The 17,325-nt window shown below is 40.8% G+C and overlaps 1 protein-coding gene across 16 annotated transcripts in view; it reads left to right on the top strand.

Moving 5' to 3' along the window:
- Positions 1 to 17,325, top strand: part of PIKFYVE (phosphoinositide kinase, FYVE-type zinc finger containing) — a 101,827-nt gene that overhangs the window by 52,568 nt on the left and 31,934 nt on the right. For all 16 annotated transcript variants that reach the window (XM_070070286.1, XM_070070287.1, XM_070070283.1 and 13 more), the window contains 7 exons: positions 1,731 to 1,871; positions 2,497 to 2,623; positions 4,314 to 5,473; positions 8,557 to 8,657; positions 12,080 to 12,151; positions 14,148 to 14,319; positions 15,703 to 15,881. In XM_070070286.1, coding sequence (XP_069926387.1) covers positions 1,731 to 1,871; positions 2,497 to 2,623; positions 4,314 to 5,473; positions 8,557 to 8,657; positions 12,080 to 12,151; positions 14,148 to 14,319; positions 15,703 to 15,881 — 1,952 coding nt within the window. The remainder of the gene's footprint in view (positions 1 to 1,730; positions 1,872 to 2,496; positions 2,624 to 4,313; positions 5,474 to 8,556; positions 8,658 to 12,079; positions 12,152 to 14,147; positions 14,320 to 15,702; positions 15,882 to 17,325) is intronic.

Here is a 17,325-nt window from a genome sequence, read left to right as displayed (position 1 = left end):
AGAGTTTGACTACAGTGTGTCGTGGTTAAGATCTTTTTTGGTCATGTCTATTAGAAGTTCTATGTGCTTCCTGTACTTGGATGTCTTTTTCTTTCTCCAAATTATGGAAGTTTTCTGTAATTATTTCACTAAAAAGGACTTCTAATCCATTCTCTCTTTCCATGTCTTCAGGCATTCCTAAGACTTGTATATTGGGTCATTTGATAGTATCCCAATAATCTCCTGCACTGTTTTTAGCTTTCTAATTTCTCATTTTTTTTAAATCTTACTATAAAATTTCCAGAGATTTGTCTTCCAACTCAGTTATTCTTTCTTCTGCCTTGTCAAGTCTGTTCTTAAGGCTTTCCCTGTGTTTTTTGTTTGTTCTATTGAATTCTTCATTTTCAATATTTGTTTTGATTTCTCTTTAAAATCTTAATTTCTTGGGGAAAAATTTCATTCATGTAATGTACAGATTTGTTTAGTTCATGAATTTGCTTCTGATTACTTCTAGGTAATCCTAGGATCAATTTTTTGAATTCCATTTCCATTTCTGGCATTTCGTCGATCTCAACATCTTCACATTCTTGTATTGAAGTATTGTTTTCTTTGAGAGTGTCATGCTTTTTTCCTTTTCTTGTTTCTTGAATCGCTGAATTTATTATTAGCCATTTGCTGTGATACTTGCTTTTTTATTTTTTTTTTAATGCTGTGATAGCTTTTCTTTTTGTACTGTGCCTCTCTGGCTTAGTGGAGTGTCTGTTCTTCAGTGAATACCCAGAAGTGTGTGCTGGGTGTAGTCAGGGAGCTCTGCTCAATGCTCCAGGGTGAAGGGAATGTCCAAGGTGACACCCACATTGGGCATGATTAATCTTTTTTTTTATTTTTTATTTTTTCATCAGAGGGGAGGTTTGCTCTGCATTGTTGGTGTATTCTCATGCTCACCTCCTCTACTCAGAGAAAACTAATGCCTGGTCACCAGCCCAGGTGGATACAATTTTCATCTGCACTGCCACAAGAACAGCACAAAGGATCTGTGTTGTCCTGGATGTGAACACAGATCCTACAGCAGTGACCCTCACTAGGGAATCAGGGAGCCCCAAACATGTAGAGCTGCCTACAGTGACTGCTTAAAGTCCCTGCCACACCCTGTGACCCTCCCACGCAGCCAGCATTGTGGTCTCACCTCACTCCAAAGCTGGTGCTGAGGCTCTCAGCTGCCTTGGTCTCAAGCTGTGCAAGTCCACACCCTCCACGTAGGTCCACAGTGTCCCTCCCACCCCCAGTTTGCATGGAGTTTCCTCTGTTGTTTTCTCCCTAACCTTTCCCTAAGAGTGCACTCTGTCCACTTTTTTTTTTTTTTGTTACTATTCTCCCCTAGACTAGAGTAGTAAGCTCCTTCTCTATGCCACCATCTTGAAAAGCAATCTAATTATGTTTTATGTCTAGATGTTCTAACTGTTCTAGATGGAATATGGTCTCTTGGGAGATTGGGATTAGCAAGTAGCTGAAAAGCATCTTGTAGAGGGTTTTGATTTGTTCAGATAACCAGAAGAAGAGATTCACTGATTGATTTCAGAATGTAAAAGAGAGAATTCATAAACATAGTGAATTAATTTGCTTACATATTTATTTGTAAATGAGTAACACTGAGGCTGAGACTAATATTGATAGTTAAACTATTCTGATATTTTAATATGTTCAGATCTTGAATTGTATCAGGTATAATATTTCTGATTTATCTTACTTAGGAAAGAGAATTCCTGAAGAATTATGTTCAGCGAATAGTTGATGTTCGACCCACATTGGTTCTTGTTGAGAAGACAGTGTCTCGGATTGCCCAAGATATGTTACTGGAACATGGCATTACTTTGGTTATAAATGTAAAATCAGTGAGTATTTTTTATTTTTATACCATTTAAATTCACAGCTGATAGATTTGTATGATGTGTTGTGCATATACAGGATCCTTTATTTCTTTGTTGCATCATATATATTGAAAGTGGGAGAGAAGGAATGATAACTTTTTCATTATTTAAGATTGAAGACTTCCATATCAGAAGAAAGTATGTTTGATATAACCCCTAAATAGTTGTTTACATGACCAAAGTGAAAGTGGACATTAGTTAATCAGTAGATTTTTACTGATCCTTTATTTTTATTGGTAAATTGTAACAGAAGCAGAGAATATTCTGTCCCTTAAAAAAATTTGCCCTTTATAGATTGAAGACTTAATTATGGGGAGATTTTTTTTTTCTACAAAATTTTGTACTAATGCTTATTGCTTAAATGCTTCTTGATAATTTAATATGATTATGTTTTGTTTTAGTAGGCATATAGTGATAATTTAGCAATTAAGTGTAGATTAATCTAGAGTTCAAAAATTTTGTTCTGTAAGTATTAAAATTAAAGAATTCATTATGAGTTTCATTTTTTACCTTTTTCTGTTACTTTTTCAAATTAAATTTACTAAAATTTTTGTTCTCTAATTTTGTAATATGTTTCTCTGTATTGTAGCAAGTTTTAGAAAGAATCAGTCGGATGACCCAAGGTGATTTAGTAATGTCAATGGACCAGCTGCTTACGAAACCACATCTGGGCACTTGTCACAAATTTTATATGCAAATATTTCAGTTGCCTAATGGTGAGTAATCTTAGGAATAAATTCACTTGAGATGGGGAACTGAGGAAATGAGTTAGCTCTTCTGTGCTATGGTATTTACTTAGTAGGAAATGTTTAATAGGAGTGGTTAATTGAGAATGATAATTGATCTTATTCATGCAAGGATTCTTGTTTTGTTTATATTAAGATAGTAAATTATTTCTTTTTTTTTTTAACTTTTATTTAATGAATATAGATTTCCAAAGTACAGCTTATGGATTACAATGGCTCCCCCCCCATAACGTCCCTCCCACCCGCAACCCTCCCCTTTCCCACTCCTTCTCCCCTTCCATTCACATCAAGATTCATTTTCGTTTCTCTTTATATACAGAAGATCAGTTTAGCATACATTAAGTAAAGATTTCAACAGTTTGCTCCCACACAGAAACATAAAGTGAAAAATACTGTTTGAGTACTAGTTATAGCATTAAATCTCAATGTACAGCACACTAAGGACAGAGATCCTACATGAGGAGTAAGTGCACAGTGACTCCTGTTGTTGACTTAACAAATTGACACTCTTGTTTATGGCATCAGTAATCAACCTAGGCTCTTGTCATGAGCTGCCAAGGCTATGGAAGCCCCCTGAGTTCACTGACTCTGATAATTTTAGACAAGGCCATGGTCAAAGTGGAAGTTCTCTCCTCCCTTCAGAGAAAGGTACCTCCTTCTTTGATGACCCGTTCTTTCCACTGGGATCTCACTCATGGAGATCTTTCATTTAGGTTTTTTTTTTTTCCCCCCCCAGAGTGTCTTAGCTTTCCATGCCTGAAATACTCTCATGGGCTTTTCAGCCGGATCCACATGCCTTAAGGGCTGATTCTGAGGCCAGAGTGCTGTTTAGGACATCTGCCATTCTATGGGTCCAACACTTCCCATGTTGGATCGTTCTCTCCCTTTTTGATTGTATCAGCTAGTATTTGCAGACACTAGTCTTCTTTATGTGATCCCTTTGGTTCTTAGTCCTATCATTATGATCAATTGTGAACAGAAATTGATCACTGGGACTAGTGAGATGGCATTGGTACATGCCACCTTGATGGGATTGAATTGGAATCCCCTGGTATGTTTCTAACTCTACCGTTTGAGGTAAGTCAGCTTGAGCATGTCCCGAATTGCACATCTCTTCCCTCTCCTATTCCCAGTCTTATATTTAACAGTGATCACTTTTCAGTTAAGTTTCAGCACTTAAGAAGAATTGTGTATTGATTACAGTATTCAACCAAAAGTATTAAGTAGAACAAACAAAAAAAATACTAAGAGGGATAACATATCAAGTTGCTCATCAACAGTCAGGGTGAGGGCTGATCAAGTCACCGTTTCTCATAGTGTTCATTTCACTTTAACAGGTTTCCTTTTTGGTGCTCAGTTAGTTGTCACCTATCAAGGAGAACAAGTGGTATTTGTCCCTTTGGGATTGGCTTATTTCACTCAGCATAATGTTTTCCAAATTCCTAAGAGGGATCACTTTTCAGTTAAAATTTAAACACCTAAGAATAATTGTGTGTTAATTACAGAGTTCAACCAATGGTACTAGAACAAAAAAAATACTAAAATGGATAAAGTATTACATTGTACATTAATCAGCTCTTGTCCTGATAGTAAATTATTTCTGTCTATACTTCTGGATAGGCACTTATGCCTTCTTAACTTTTTGTTTTTTTCTTTGTAGAACAAACCAAAACTCTGATGTTTTTTGAAGGCTGTCCACAACACTTGGGCTGTACAATCAAGCTTAGAGGAGGCTCTGATTATGAGTTGGCTCGAGTTAAGGAGATCCTAATATTTATGGTCTGTGTAGCTTATCATTCTCAGCTTGAGATCTCCTTCCTCATGGATGAATTTGCTATGCCTCCTACATTGACGCAAAACTCTTCATTCCATTCTCTGATCGAGGGACGGGGGGACGAGGAAACTGCACAGCAGCAGCACAGTGGAAGTTCCCTCCCCCAGGATCTCGACTTCCCTCCTGAGCCTCTGCCCTCCGATGAGAGCAATTTGCTGGAATCAAGGATTGTGTTTGAGAAGGGTGAGCAGGAAAATAAAGGTGTTCCACAGGCTGTTGCCTCTTTGAAGCATCAAGAGTATGGCGCAACAGCTTGCCCAGCTGGAATCCCCTGTGCTCTGTTCCAATCCGTACCGGAATCACTGTTGCCGCTTCACGTGGGTGACCCACAGGATGTGGTAGACAGTGAGCAGCTGGGGACATTGCAGCAAACGGATGAGCTACAGGATCCCAAAAGCCAAATGAGAACATTTAGAGACCCTCTACAGGATGACACTGGATTATATGTTACTGAGGAAGTTACCTCCTCTGAAGATAAACGAAAGACTTACTCTTTGGCCTTTAAACAGGAATTAAAAGACGTGATCCTCTGTATCTCCCCAGTAATCACATTCCGTGAACCCTTCCTTTTAACTGAAAAGGGGATGAAGTGTTCTACCCGCGATTATTTTGCAGAGCAGATCTACTGGTCTCCTCTCCTCAATAAAGAGTTCAGAGAAATGGAGAGCAGGAGGAAGAAGCAGCTGCTCAGGGACCTCTCTGGGCTTCAGGGCATGAATGGAAGTATTCAGACAAAGTCTATTCAAGTTTTACCTTCACATGAGCTAGTGAGCACTAGAATTGCTGAGCATCTGGGTGATAGTCAGAGCTTAGGTAGGATGCTGGCCGATTATCGAGCCCGAGGAGGAAGAATTCAGCAAAAAAACTCTGACCCTTTCGCTCATTCCAAGGATGCATCAGGTATTTCCAGTGGCAAATCAGGAAGCAAAGCCGAGAGTGATGAAGAGAGAGGATTGACCCCAAGTGATGCAGTATGGTCAACAAAGGTGAGGCACACCGCTTCTGAATGCTCAAGTAAATTTAGAATGGGTTGAAAACTGTGTTATGGCAGAATAAAAAATATGGCAAATTACATCCATATTTATACATTTCTTCTATGCTTTTTTCTTGGTTTTGAGTCTCCCAAATCATGTGTTGGTTTAATAGGTGTGAAGGAGGACTGTAAAGTTGTGAAACTGGATTTTGGAATTTTTACATAAACTCACAGTAAAGTAGGAATAGCCCTAATCTAAGAGGAAACATAAAGCTACTTAAAAATTTCTGTCAGTATGACTTGGATGTGCTCTGATGCATCCTCCATCCTTTGGTTGGTAGTGACAGGGAGAATAAGAGATGGGAGCTTATTATAGAAAAAGAGATGTGTTTTGTAAAATGTTAATGTTAGATTTATTTGTATAACAGAAAATGTTTTATACTGTTTTAACTGTGACAATTGGCTTTTTTCTTCTCTCATTTTTCAAAGATTTTTTAATTTATTTATTTGAAAGTCAAAGTTACAGAGAGGGAGGGAGATACAGAGATCTTCTATCTGCTGGTTCACTCCCAAGATGATGTCCATGGCCAGGGCTGGGCCAGGATGAATTCAGGAGCCAGGAGCTTCATCTGGGTCTCCCATGTGGGTGGCAGGGCCCAAACACTTGGACCATCTTCCACTGGTTTTCCCAGGCCATTAGCAGAGAACTGGATTAGAAGTGGAACAGCTGGAATTCCAACTGGTACCCATATGGGATGCCAGTGGTATAGGCAGAGGCTTTACCCACTATGTAACAATGCTAGCCCTTGGCTGGCGCTGCGGCTCAATAGGCTAATTCTCCGCCTGCGGCGCTGGTACCCTGGGTTCTAGTCCCGGTTGGGGCGCTGGATTCTGTCCCGGTTGCTCCTCTTCCAGTCCAGCTCTCTGCTGTGGCCCGGGAGTGCAGTGGAGGATGGCTCAAGTCCTTGGGCCCTGCACCCACATGGGAGACCAGGAGAAGCACCTGGCTCCTGGCTTTGGATCAGCACGGTGTGCTGGCTGCAACGGCCATCGGGGGTGAACCAATGGAAAAAGGAAGACCTTTCTCTCTGTCTTTCTCTCACTGTCCCAATCTGCCTGTCAAAAAAAATCAAAAAACAAAAAACACAATGCTGGCCCTGGCCTTTTTTTTTTTTTTTTTTTTTTTGACAGGCGGAGTTATAGACAGTGAGAGAGAGACAGAGAGGTCAAATGGCCGCTATGGCCAGCGCTGTGCTGATCCGAAGCCAGGAGCCAGGAGCCAGGAGCTTCCTCCTGGTCTCCCATGTGGGTGCAGGGGCCCAAGCACTTGGGCCATCTCTACTGCCTTCCCAGGCCACAGCAGAGAGCTGGACTGGAAGAGCAACAACTGGGACTAGAACCCAGTGTCCATATGGGATGCCGGTGCGCAGGTGGAGGATTAACCAAGTGAGCCACAGTGCCGGCCCCTGGCCTTTTTTTTTTTTTTTAACAGAAATTGAGGACAAATTATGAGAACATTGTTGATAATAGTACTAACACATCTTATGAACAAATCCATCTTAAGGTGAGGCAATGCAGTTGCTTCATAAAGAGGTCAGTTACACTGATAGTCAAGGAAGTGCTAAATAATAGTAGTGCTTAATGATGTTTTATTTGTGAGAGCGGCAAAAATGAAAGTGATAGACAAATCATGCATGGTTAATGAGGCTGTGGGAAGATAGTGTTCACAAATTTCATATTAATGTATACAATTATGTTTATAAATATATATTTGTAGAGTGATAGGGAAATCTGTTACCATGTACATGTGTATACCTTTGACTCTATAACTCATCCTTTTTTAAATTTCCTCCTGTACAAATTATTAAGCATGCTTGTGTAAGGTTGTTTGCATTTTGTATGAATATTCATGTATGCACAAGGATGTATTGAATCATTGTTTCTCTTTTTTCTTTTTTCTTTTTTTTAAATTTTTTTTGACAGGCAGAGTGGACAGTGAGAGAGAGAGACAGAGAGAAAGGTCTTCCTTTGCCGTTGGTTCACCCTCCAATGGCCGCCGCGGCCGGCGCGCTGTGGCCGGCGCACCGCGCTGATCCGATGGCAGGAGCCAGGAGCCAGGTGCTTTTCCTGGTCTCCCATGGGGTGCAGGGCCCAAGCACCTGGGCCATCCTCCACTGCACTCCCTGGCCACAGCAGAGAGCTGGCCTGGAAGAGGGGCAACCGGGACAGAATCCGGCGCCCCGACCGGGACTAGAACCCGGTGTGCCGGCGCCGCTAGGCGGAGGATTAGCCTAGTGAGCCGTGGCGCCGGCCGAATCATTGTTTCTCATTATTTGCAGTAAAAAGAGTCAGTTGAATCTCATGTAATGACCTAGATAAAGCCCTTAATCTATTTTTAAGTGTTGAAAAACAACTTATATTTTAATATATGTAGCATTGTCCTATTTTTATAAAAACAAAACCACTTATATGTATGTATCTGAGTGTGTATGTGTTTGTGTGTGTGTCTGTGCACACACACACATGAGAGAGAAAGAGCAAGGGCATTAGCAAAAAGAATGAATGTTTTTAAACTGTTCATTAAAACTTCTTAGCTTGGGAGATGGAGTGACTTTCATAAACTTTTTCATGTACCTGTGTACAATTTGAATTTTAACAGAGAACAGATGTTACTTTTGCAATTGATAAAAAGGAGGTGTAAAATACAGGTAAATAAATGTCTGAGAATTCAGATTTCCAGACATCTCAGATTGATATTATATCCAGCCATCAACTCAGACTGTTTCACATGAATATATTTAGCTAATAGTTTCTTTCAAAGTAGCAATGCAATTCTGTAAAAATAAAAAAGGCAAGCTATGTAGACATCCTCTCTATTTTGAAATTCAACTTAGACTTTTTGGATTGTCTTTCTATAGACCCCAACTCTACCTCTTCCTTATATTTAGTTTCATGTGGTTTTAAATCTTCACCAGCAGCCCTCCAGTGATGCTGAGAGGTGTTACCAAGACAGTGGAATATGTCCCATGTTAGAGGCCTGCTCTGGGTTGGAGTGTGTTCCGATTTGCAATTGCCTACATGTTTCTCCTCTTGCAGGTAGACTGTCTGAACCCTGCTAACCACCAGAGACTATGTGTGCTTTTCAGCAGTTCCTCTGCCCAGTCCAGCAATGCTCCTAGTGCTTGTGTCAGCCCTTGGTAAGATTCTTCACCCCTTACTCTGTTTCACTTAATAATAATTCCCAGAAACTTAAAACTTAAAATCTGTTTTTAGATACATGACACACTGCTGTTCATATGTGAACTGATAGAACTATTTAAACGTGTGTAGTAAATATAAAGTTTGTATTTATTTGTGGGTGGAGGTCAATGAGAATACTTAAGAAGGAGTGAGAAAATGTGAGGGATCAAAGAGAAATATGTACATAAAAAAGTGAGAAAGTTGACATAGAAAAATTAATTTTTTTAACTTTTTATTTAATGAATGTATTTTTCATAGGTACAACTTCAGGAATATAGTGATTCTTTCTCCCATACCTATCCTCCCAGCCCGACTCCCATCCCTCCTCTCTCTCCTCCTCCTATCCCCTTCTTCATTATGGTTCATTTTTACTTTGATTTTATTTATTTATTTATTTATTTTTTTTTATTTTTGACAGGCAGAGTGGACAGTGGGAGAGAGAGACAGAGAGAAAGGTCTTCCTTTACCGTTGGTTCCCCCTCCAATGGCCGCTGCAGCCAGCGCCCTGCGGCCAGCGTACCGCGCTGATCTGAAGCCGGGAGCCAGGTACTTCTCCTGGTCTCCCATGCAGGTGCAGGGCCCAAGGACTTGGGCCATCCTCCACTGCACTCCCGGGCCACAGCAGAGAGCTGGCCTGGAAGAGGAGCAACCGGGACAGAATCCAGCGCTCAAACTGGTACTAGAACCCAGTGTGCGGCGCCGCAAGGCGGAGGATTAGCCTATTGAGCTGTGGCGCCGGCCTTTACTTTGATTTTATATACAGAGAACCAACTCCATATTAAGCACAGATTTCAACAGTTTGCACCCACACACACATACAACATATAGAGTACAATTTGAGAACAAGATTTGCAGTCAACTCTCATAGTACAACTCATTAAGGATGGAGGTCCTACATGGGGAGTAAGTGTACAGTGACTTTTGTTGTTTCTTTAGCAATCAACACTCTTATTTATGACATCAATGATTACTTGAAGCTCTTGTCTTTGGCTGCCAAGGCTATGGAAGCCTTTTGTGACCATAGACTCCATCAGTATTTGGACACGGCCATAAGAAAAGTGGATGTTCTCTCCTCCCTTCAGAGAAAAGTACATCCTTCTTTGATGGCCCTACAAAAGCTAGTTTCTAAGCATTTTGATGATAACATGTATGGATTTAGACAGTGTTTTATGCATTTGTATAAAAGCATTGAGCTTTTTGCCTTAATAATGGGTTTTATTCTAAAACTGAATTCTAAGTAGATTATTGGAAATAGAAACACATTTTACATAGCTAAAAATTAGTTTTTCTATTTATGGTCACAAATTGTTATATTACATAGTTTACTTTTTTTTTTTAAAGATTTTATTTATTTATTTGAAAGTTAGAGTTACAGACAGTGAGGAGCAGAGACAGAGAGAAAGGTCCTCTGTCCGCTTTTTCACTCCCCAAATGGCCGCAATGGCCGGAGCTGCGCTGATCGGAAGCCAGGAGCCAGGAGCCGCCTCCAGGTCTCCCAAATGGGTGCAGGGGCCCAAGGACTTGGGCCATCTTCCACTCCTTTCCCAGGCCATAGCAGAGAGCTGGACTGGAAGAGGAGCAGCTGGGACTAAAACCGGCTCCCACATGGGATGCTGGTGCCACAGGCGGAGGACCAACCCACTGCGTCACAGCGCTGGCCCCACATAGTTTACTTTTTATTTTTTTTTTAATTTTTTTTATTTTTTTTTGACAGGCAGAGTGGACAGTGAGAGAGAGAGACAGAGAGAAAGGTCTTCCTTTGCCGTTGGTTCACCCTCCAATGGCCGCCGCGGCTGGCGCACTGCAGCCAGCGCACCGCGCTGATCCGATGGCAGGAGCCAGGTGCTTTTCCTGGTCTCCCATGGGGTGCAGGGCCCAAGCACCTGGGCCATCCTCCACTGCACTCCCTGGCCACAGCAGAGAGCTGGCCTGGAAGAGGGGCAACCGGGAAAGAATCCGGCGCCCCAACCGGGACTAGAACCCGGTGTGCCGGCGCCGCAAGGCGGAGGATTAGCCTATTGAGCTGCGGCGCCGGCCTCATAGTTTACTTTTGTTTAAAAAGTACTGTGTAACATTTCTGGTGTTTTTGGAGCAGTGTTTCTATGAAAAAATATTTTCTATGTTTTTATTGTTGGATGCTAGTTACACTCAATTCTAACAGTGAGATCAGAGTTTCTTCCAGAAGCAGTAGAGTTTCATCAGCTAGACTTGGGGCTGAGGGAGCTCATAGTTTATGGAATCCTTTGGTCAAGGATAAGGATAAGATGTGGGATTCAAAAGGCGTTCAGGCAAATTCTCTTATTTGTGTTTATAAGTTAGATATAAAGTTTAGAATTAGCTCTTGGGGCCGGCACCGTGGCTCACTTGGTTAATTCTCTGCCTCGGTGCCGGCATCCCATATGGGCACCGGTTCTAATCCTGGTTGCTCCTCTTCCAGTCCAACTCTCTGCTGTGTCCCGGGAAGGCGGTGGAGGATGTCCCAAGTGCTTGGGTGCTGCACCCATGTGGGAGACCAGGAAAAAGCACCTGGCTCCTGGCTTTGGATCGGCGTAGCATTTGGCCGTGGCAGCCATTTGGGAGGTGAACCAACAGAAGGAAGACCTTTCTGTCTCTCTCACTGTCTAACTCTGTCAAATAAAAAAAAAAAAGAAATTAAAAAAAAAAGAATTAGCTCTTTAGTAAGAATATGAGCTGCTGTTCTCCATGCTAGTCTCAGTAACAGTATGATCTAGAGAGCAGGAGATAAGAGTCCATTTTATGTTGACAGGGCTTAAGGTTTTGTAAAGCAAGCTGAGAACCTCTTCTTAAATCAGTTTTGCGTAGTTAATATTACAGTTTATGCATAATTACAAATAGTTTCATAAGATACTAATGGACCAGAAATGGAAAGGATGCTACAGTGTGATTAATCTAAACTTCTTTTACTGGATGAAGCAAAACCTGTTCAATATTCTCTGTGAATATTACCTGACTTAATGTCTCATTGTAAGTACATTTAATAGGTAATCAGAACATGTGGTCTGTGATGCATCTTTGCTGTTTGATATTTATTTATTTTTATTTGGAAGGCAGAGTTTCAGAGAGAGAGAGAGAGGGAGATCTTAAATCTGCTGGTTTACTCCCAAAATGGCCGCAAAGGCCAGGGCTGTGTCAGACTGAAACCAGGGGCCAGGACCTTCAGATTCTCCCACGTGGGTGGCAGGGGTCCAAGCACTTGGGCCATCTTCTGCTGCTTTCCCAGGAGCATTAGCAGGGAGCTGAATTGGAAGTGGAACAATCAGATTTTGAACCTGTGTATGGGATGGGTGGGCTAACCAGCTGTACCACAACACCAGCCCCTTGGTAATTCTTGTTTTTAAAAAGAAATGCTTTCTTTTAGGATTGTAACAATGGAATTTTATGGAAAGAATGATCTTACGTTAGGAATATTCTTGGAGAGATACTGTTTCAGGTGAGAGAAGATTTCCTTCTTATGTTCCATTATGCATTTAAATTTTAATTTTTGATTTACCTGTAATTGTACATATTTGTGGAATACAACATGGTATTTTTTTAAACTTTTATTTAATGAATATAAATTTCCAAAGTACAGCTTATGGATTACAATGGCTCCCCCCCCCCCCCCAGCTATAACTTCCCTCCCACCTACAACCTTCCCCTCTCCCGCTCCCTCTCCCTTCTATTCACATCAAGATTCATTTTCAATTATCTTTATATACAGAAGATCAATTTAGCATATATTAAGTAAAGCTTTCAACAGTTTGCACCCACACAGAAACACAAAGTATAAAGTACTGTTTGAATGCTAGTTATAGCATTAAATCACAATGTACAGCTCATTAAGGACAGAGATCCTACATGAGGAGTAAGTGCACAGTGACTCCTGTTGTTGACTTAACAAATTGACACTCTTGTTTATGGCATCAGTAATCACCCTAGGCTCTTGTCATGAGTTGCCAAGGCTATGGATGCCTTTTGAGTTCACCAACTATGATCATATTTAGACAAGGTCATAGTCAAAGTGGAAGTTCTCCCTTCAGAGAAAGGTACCTCCTTCTTTGATGACCCATTCTTTCCACTGGGATCTCACTCACAGAGATCTTTCATTTAGGTTTTTTTTTTTTTTTTGCCACAGTGTCTTGGCTTTCCACAACATGGTATTTTGATTTTTGTATATTTTATGTAAAGATCAGGGCGAGTGGTATATCCATCACCTTAAAACATTTGTCTTTTATTTGTGGTGAAATCATTCAAAATTTTCTCTTTTGGATTTTTGAAATATAACTATGTTATTGTTTGTTTTAGTCATGGTACCTTGCAGTAGAACAGTGGAACTTATTCTTCAAGTCTGATTGTAACATTGTACTGATGCATTTGCAATGCTCAGAATTATTTCAACCTAAAACATAAACATGATTTGGATTTCAAGTATCATCATATGGCCCTCATTTTCATACCATAGATCAGAGTATAATCTACTTTATATTCAGAGTGGAATGTCTTACCAATACACACCTTATACCTGTCCATCGCATTACCCTGCCACCCTTAAGACTTTTTTAGGATGTCTGGTTTTTCGGTGATTCAAATGAGAGTCAAGGGCGGCGCTGGACTCAGCTAAACCTCATTTTCAACCTTGGTGCAATCACTTGCTCTTTACATAACAAAGAGCAAGTAATTTAATGTCTACCTGCCGTTCCCTTGCCCGCAAAGGAACGAGGATAGTCACAGCTGATCGGTCTTCTGTAGACTTTTATTGAGAAAATAACAGTGACAGAGAAAGCATGAAGAGAGGAGAGAGAAAAAGCCCCCTCCTTCCTGGGCACACAGCTTATATACAAAATTCAACCAATCGCAAGCGGGTTCTAGTCCATGCATGGAACACTCCAATCCTCTGCTTGTTCACGTGGTGTGCACGCGTCCTCGGGCCAGTCAGATGAAGTGTCACGCAGCAGGCAGGCTCACTGCACAGTCCTTGGTGCCATCTTGTTGTTTACGAGACAGGCTCGACTTCTCTGGAAAGTCCTGACCGCTGGAAAGCATTGCCCTAACCGAAACTAGCAACATCCGCCTTGCAATAAAGACACAACGACAGCTATCAGACCAAACCCTGATAAGGGGACCCCCATGGCTGGCCAGCCCATGGGGCTCCACACTACCATCTCCCTTTATAGGGAATAACAATTCCCAGAAATGTCAAGATATTGTTGGGCAAAATGAGATGCCTTTAAATTGGCAAATAAAAGGTGCTTAATAAATAGAAACTGTCGATGTGCTGTCTGTGGTTGAAGACTTGACTGGCTGGTTAGCTCAGCATGAGTCCCTGTACACATTGTCCAGTTGTCACTGTTCCTCCAGAGAGGGTGCTACATTTCCTTGACAGTGGTTCTGATTATATGCATTCTGTTTCTTACTTAATATGAGAAGGACTCTCTTGTTTGTTAAAGGCCTTCTTATCAGTGTCCTAGTATGTTCTGTGATACCCCTATGGTGCATCACATTCGGCGCTTTGTCCATGGCCAAGGATGTGTGCAGATAATACTGAAGGAGTTGGATTCTCCAGTACCTGGATATCAGCATACAATTCTTACATATTCCTGGTGCAGAATCTGCAAACAGGTAAGTATACCCACCACTATATTACATGTTATTTATTTCTTTATTTGTATAGTTCTTTTGGGGTGAGAGGGTGCTTTATATTACTTTGAATTTTTGTTAGTCATTAATTCATTTATTTTACCTTCCAGTGCTATGAATATTTAATATTTGTTTTTTTGAGATTCTGTTTAGGAATTTATGTCATTAAATAAAATACAGGTGCTTTATGTGGTAAAATATGTTGAGATTATAGTTTGGCTTCTGGCTTTGGATCGGCCTAGCTCTGTATGTTGCAGCCATTTGGGAGTGAATCAGTGCATGGAAGCTCGCTCTCTCTCTCTCTCTCTCTCTCTGCCACTGCCTCCCTATAACTCTGCCTTTCAAATAAATAAATAAATCTTAAACAATGGGGAAATTGGTTTTCTCAAATGCTATTGGAGATTGTGTAAAAAGTATGCCTGCTTTGGAAGACAGTATGGCAGAAAGCATGAAAGACCATATAAATATTCATTCCTTTGATCTACCAATTCCTACATTTATTAATTTATTCCTAGGAAATAATTATATATAGTATGGGTATGCAAAGATGTTTATCATAGCATCATCAAATAAGGAAAAACTTGCAAAGTCTTAAATCACATCGTTATGGACTGTTTAAATAATATGTTCATATAATAAGATATTTGTGGCCATTTGAAAAGTTGTAAAGGGACAGGTGTTTGGCCTGATGATAAAAATGCTGGTTAAGATGCCCTCATCCCATATTGGAATGCCTGGGTTTGATACCCAACTCCACATCTAACTTCAGCTTCCTGCTTATGCAAGCTCTTAGAGGTGGCAGAGATGTCTCAAGTAATTGTATTGTTTCCACCCCACGTGGAAGACCTGGATCAAGTACCAAGCTCTTGGCTTTGGCTATCAGTTTCAGCTCTTGACTTCAGTCTCAGGCATTGTAGGCATTTTGGGAGTGAACAGTGGCTGGGAACGCTTATTCTCTCTGCCTCTCAAAAAAAGAAAAAAATAAATGTTGCACAAGCATATTTTATATGGGAAAATTAACTGTATATAATAAAATAAAATACAGTGAAATGATAAAATATTGTGAGACTATAGGAGTTTTTATTTACAAATATATTTACTGTTATTTGCTATGTCATGTATTTGTATTCTTTTAGAAAGAAGGTACACATATGCTAGTGTATTGATGTTGATGTTGGGATTACAGGTGATGCTGTTCTTCCCTACTACCCGTAATTATACACACCTTTGAACTTTTTGTTCTTTTCCCAGTTTTCTGTAGTCAGAATTTCTTAGGTTTACATTAGGAAATAAAATACATTTATTTTTTAAAATGATATTCTCAATAGCAATTATGTAACTTAAACTATGTTTACTGAATTCCAGGTAACTCCAGTTGTTGCGCTTTCCAATGAATCCTGGTCAATGTCATTTGCAAAGTACCTTGAACTTAGGTTTTACGGGTACCAGTATACTCGGAGAGCCAATGCTGAGCCATGTGGTCACTCCATCCACCATGATTATCACCAGTATTTCTCCTATAACCAGATGGTGGCATCTTTCAGGTAAGAAGTCACAGGGACCTTGTACATGATCACATAATCCCTCAAAGGCTTTGCAACTTCTCTACCATTACTCAGATGAATTAATTTGTTGAGTATGCGTCTTTCACCATCTCTGTCCTTACAGATGTACAGAACCAGTCTCTGCCAACAGCTTTCCCTGTTACCCTAAGAAATAGATATTATTATTCTCACTTGTAGAGATTATAATTGTTCACTTGTAGAGTACATAAGTGGTGAAATCATGATTTGAACCCTGGTTGATCATTTATTACCAGCCTTACTCTTTTTTTTTTTTTAAAGATTTTATTTATTTGAGAGTTAGAGGTACAGGCAGTGAGAGGAGACAGAGAGAAAGGTCTTCCTTCCATTGGTTCACTCCCCAGATGGCCACAATGACTGGAACTGTGCCGATCCGAAGCCAGAAGCCAGGAGATTCTTCCAGGTCTCCCATGTGGGTGCGGGGGCCCGAGCACTTGGGCCATCTTCTGCTTTCCCAGGCTATAGCAGAGAGCTGGATTGGAAGAGGGGCAGCTAGGACTAGAACTGGCACCCATATGGGATGCCAGCACCGCAGGCGGAGGATTAATTTACTGAGCCACGGTGCCGGCCCCCAGCCTTACTCTTTAACATTGTTTTAGCATCTGAAAATCTGTCAAAATTTTTGGTAAGACATGAACTAGAGCAACAGTAATCACATATTTCTGATAGAACTAAAAATTCCAATTGTGACATTAAATAATTTGAGAAAGCCCTTAGGCACTGCTTTCAAAATATGTTCAGGATGTGAACACTCTTCATCACCTCCATCACTGGTACTTTGGGCTGAGTCTCTTATCTTCAACTTAGATTGTCCTTGCCCCCTGTGACCTGTTGCCAACAAACAGTCAACACAGATTTTCCAGTTACAGGAAAAATCAGCTCAGGTCACTCCTCTGCTCTAGACAGTCCATGGGTGTCTTTTACCTGGGGTAAAATTCAGAAACTGTTTACTGGCCTGTAAGCTTCTGCATGTTCCAGCTGCCCAGACCTGCCTGCTCTCATCTACTACTATTTTCCCCTTGCTCACTCTGTGCAACCTTGTCAGCCCCATAACTGGGCCTCAGGAACAGGTAGGTTCCAAGCCTTGTGCTAATTCTTACCTCTTTGAACTGCTTCTCCAGATATCTGCCTGATGTTTCCTTATTCCCTGCAGGTTATTGTTCAGATTTCCCCTGCCCTGACACCCTCTTAGCCCTAGCACTCCCTATTGCTTCTTCTTGCTTTATTTTTCCCTACAGTACTTAGCATCTGATACATGTTTTAAATATTTATTTATTTATTTGAAAGCCAGAGTTACAGAGAGAGAGGGAGGGAAGGTGAAATACCTTCCATCTGCTTTTTTGCTCCCCAGATGGCCACAATGGCTAGTTCTGTGTCAGGTCCAAACAAGGAGCCCTGAACACCA

This window comes from Oryctolagus cuniculus, chromosome 3, assembly GCF_964237555.1.
Source record: "Oryctolagus cuniculus chromosome 3, mOryCun1.1, whole genome shotgun sequence".
In the NCBI taxonomy this organism is placed as follows: Eukaryota; Metazoa; Chordata; class Mammalia; order Lagomorpha; family Leporidae; genus Oryctolagus; species Oryctolagus cuniculus.
This window is presented reverse-complemented; position numbering and strand designations above follow the sequence as displayed.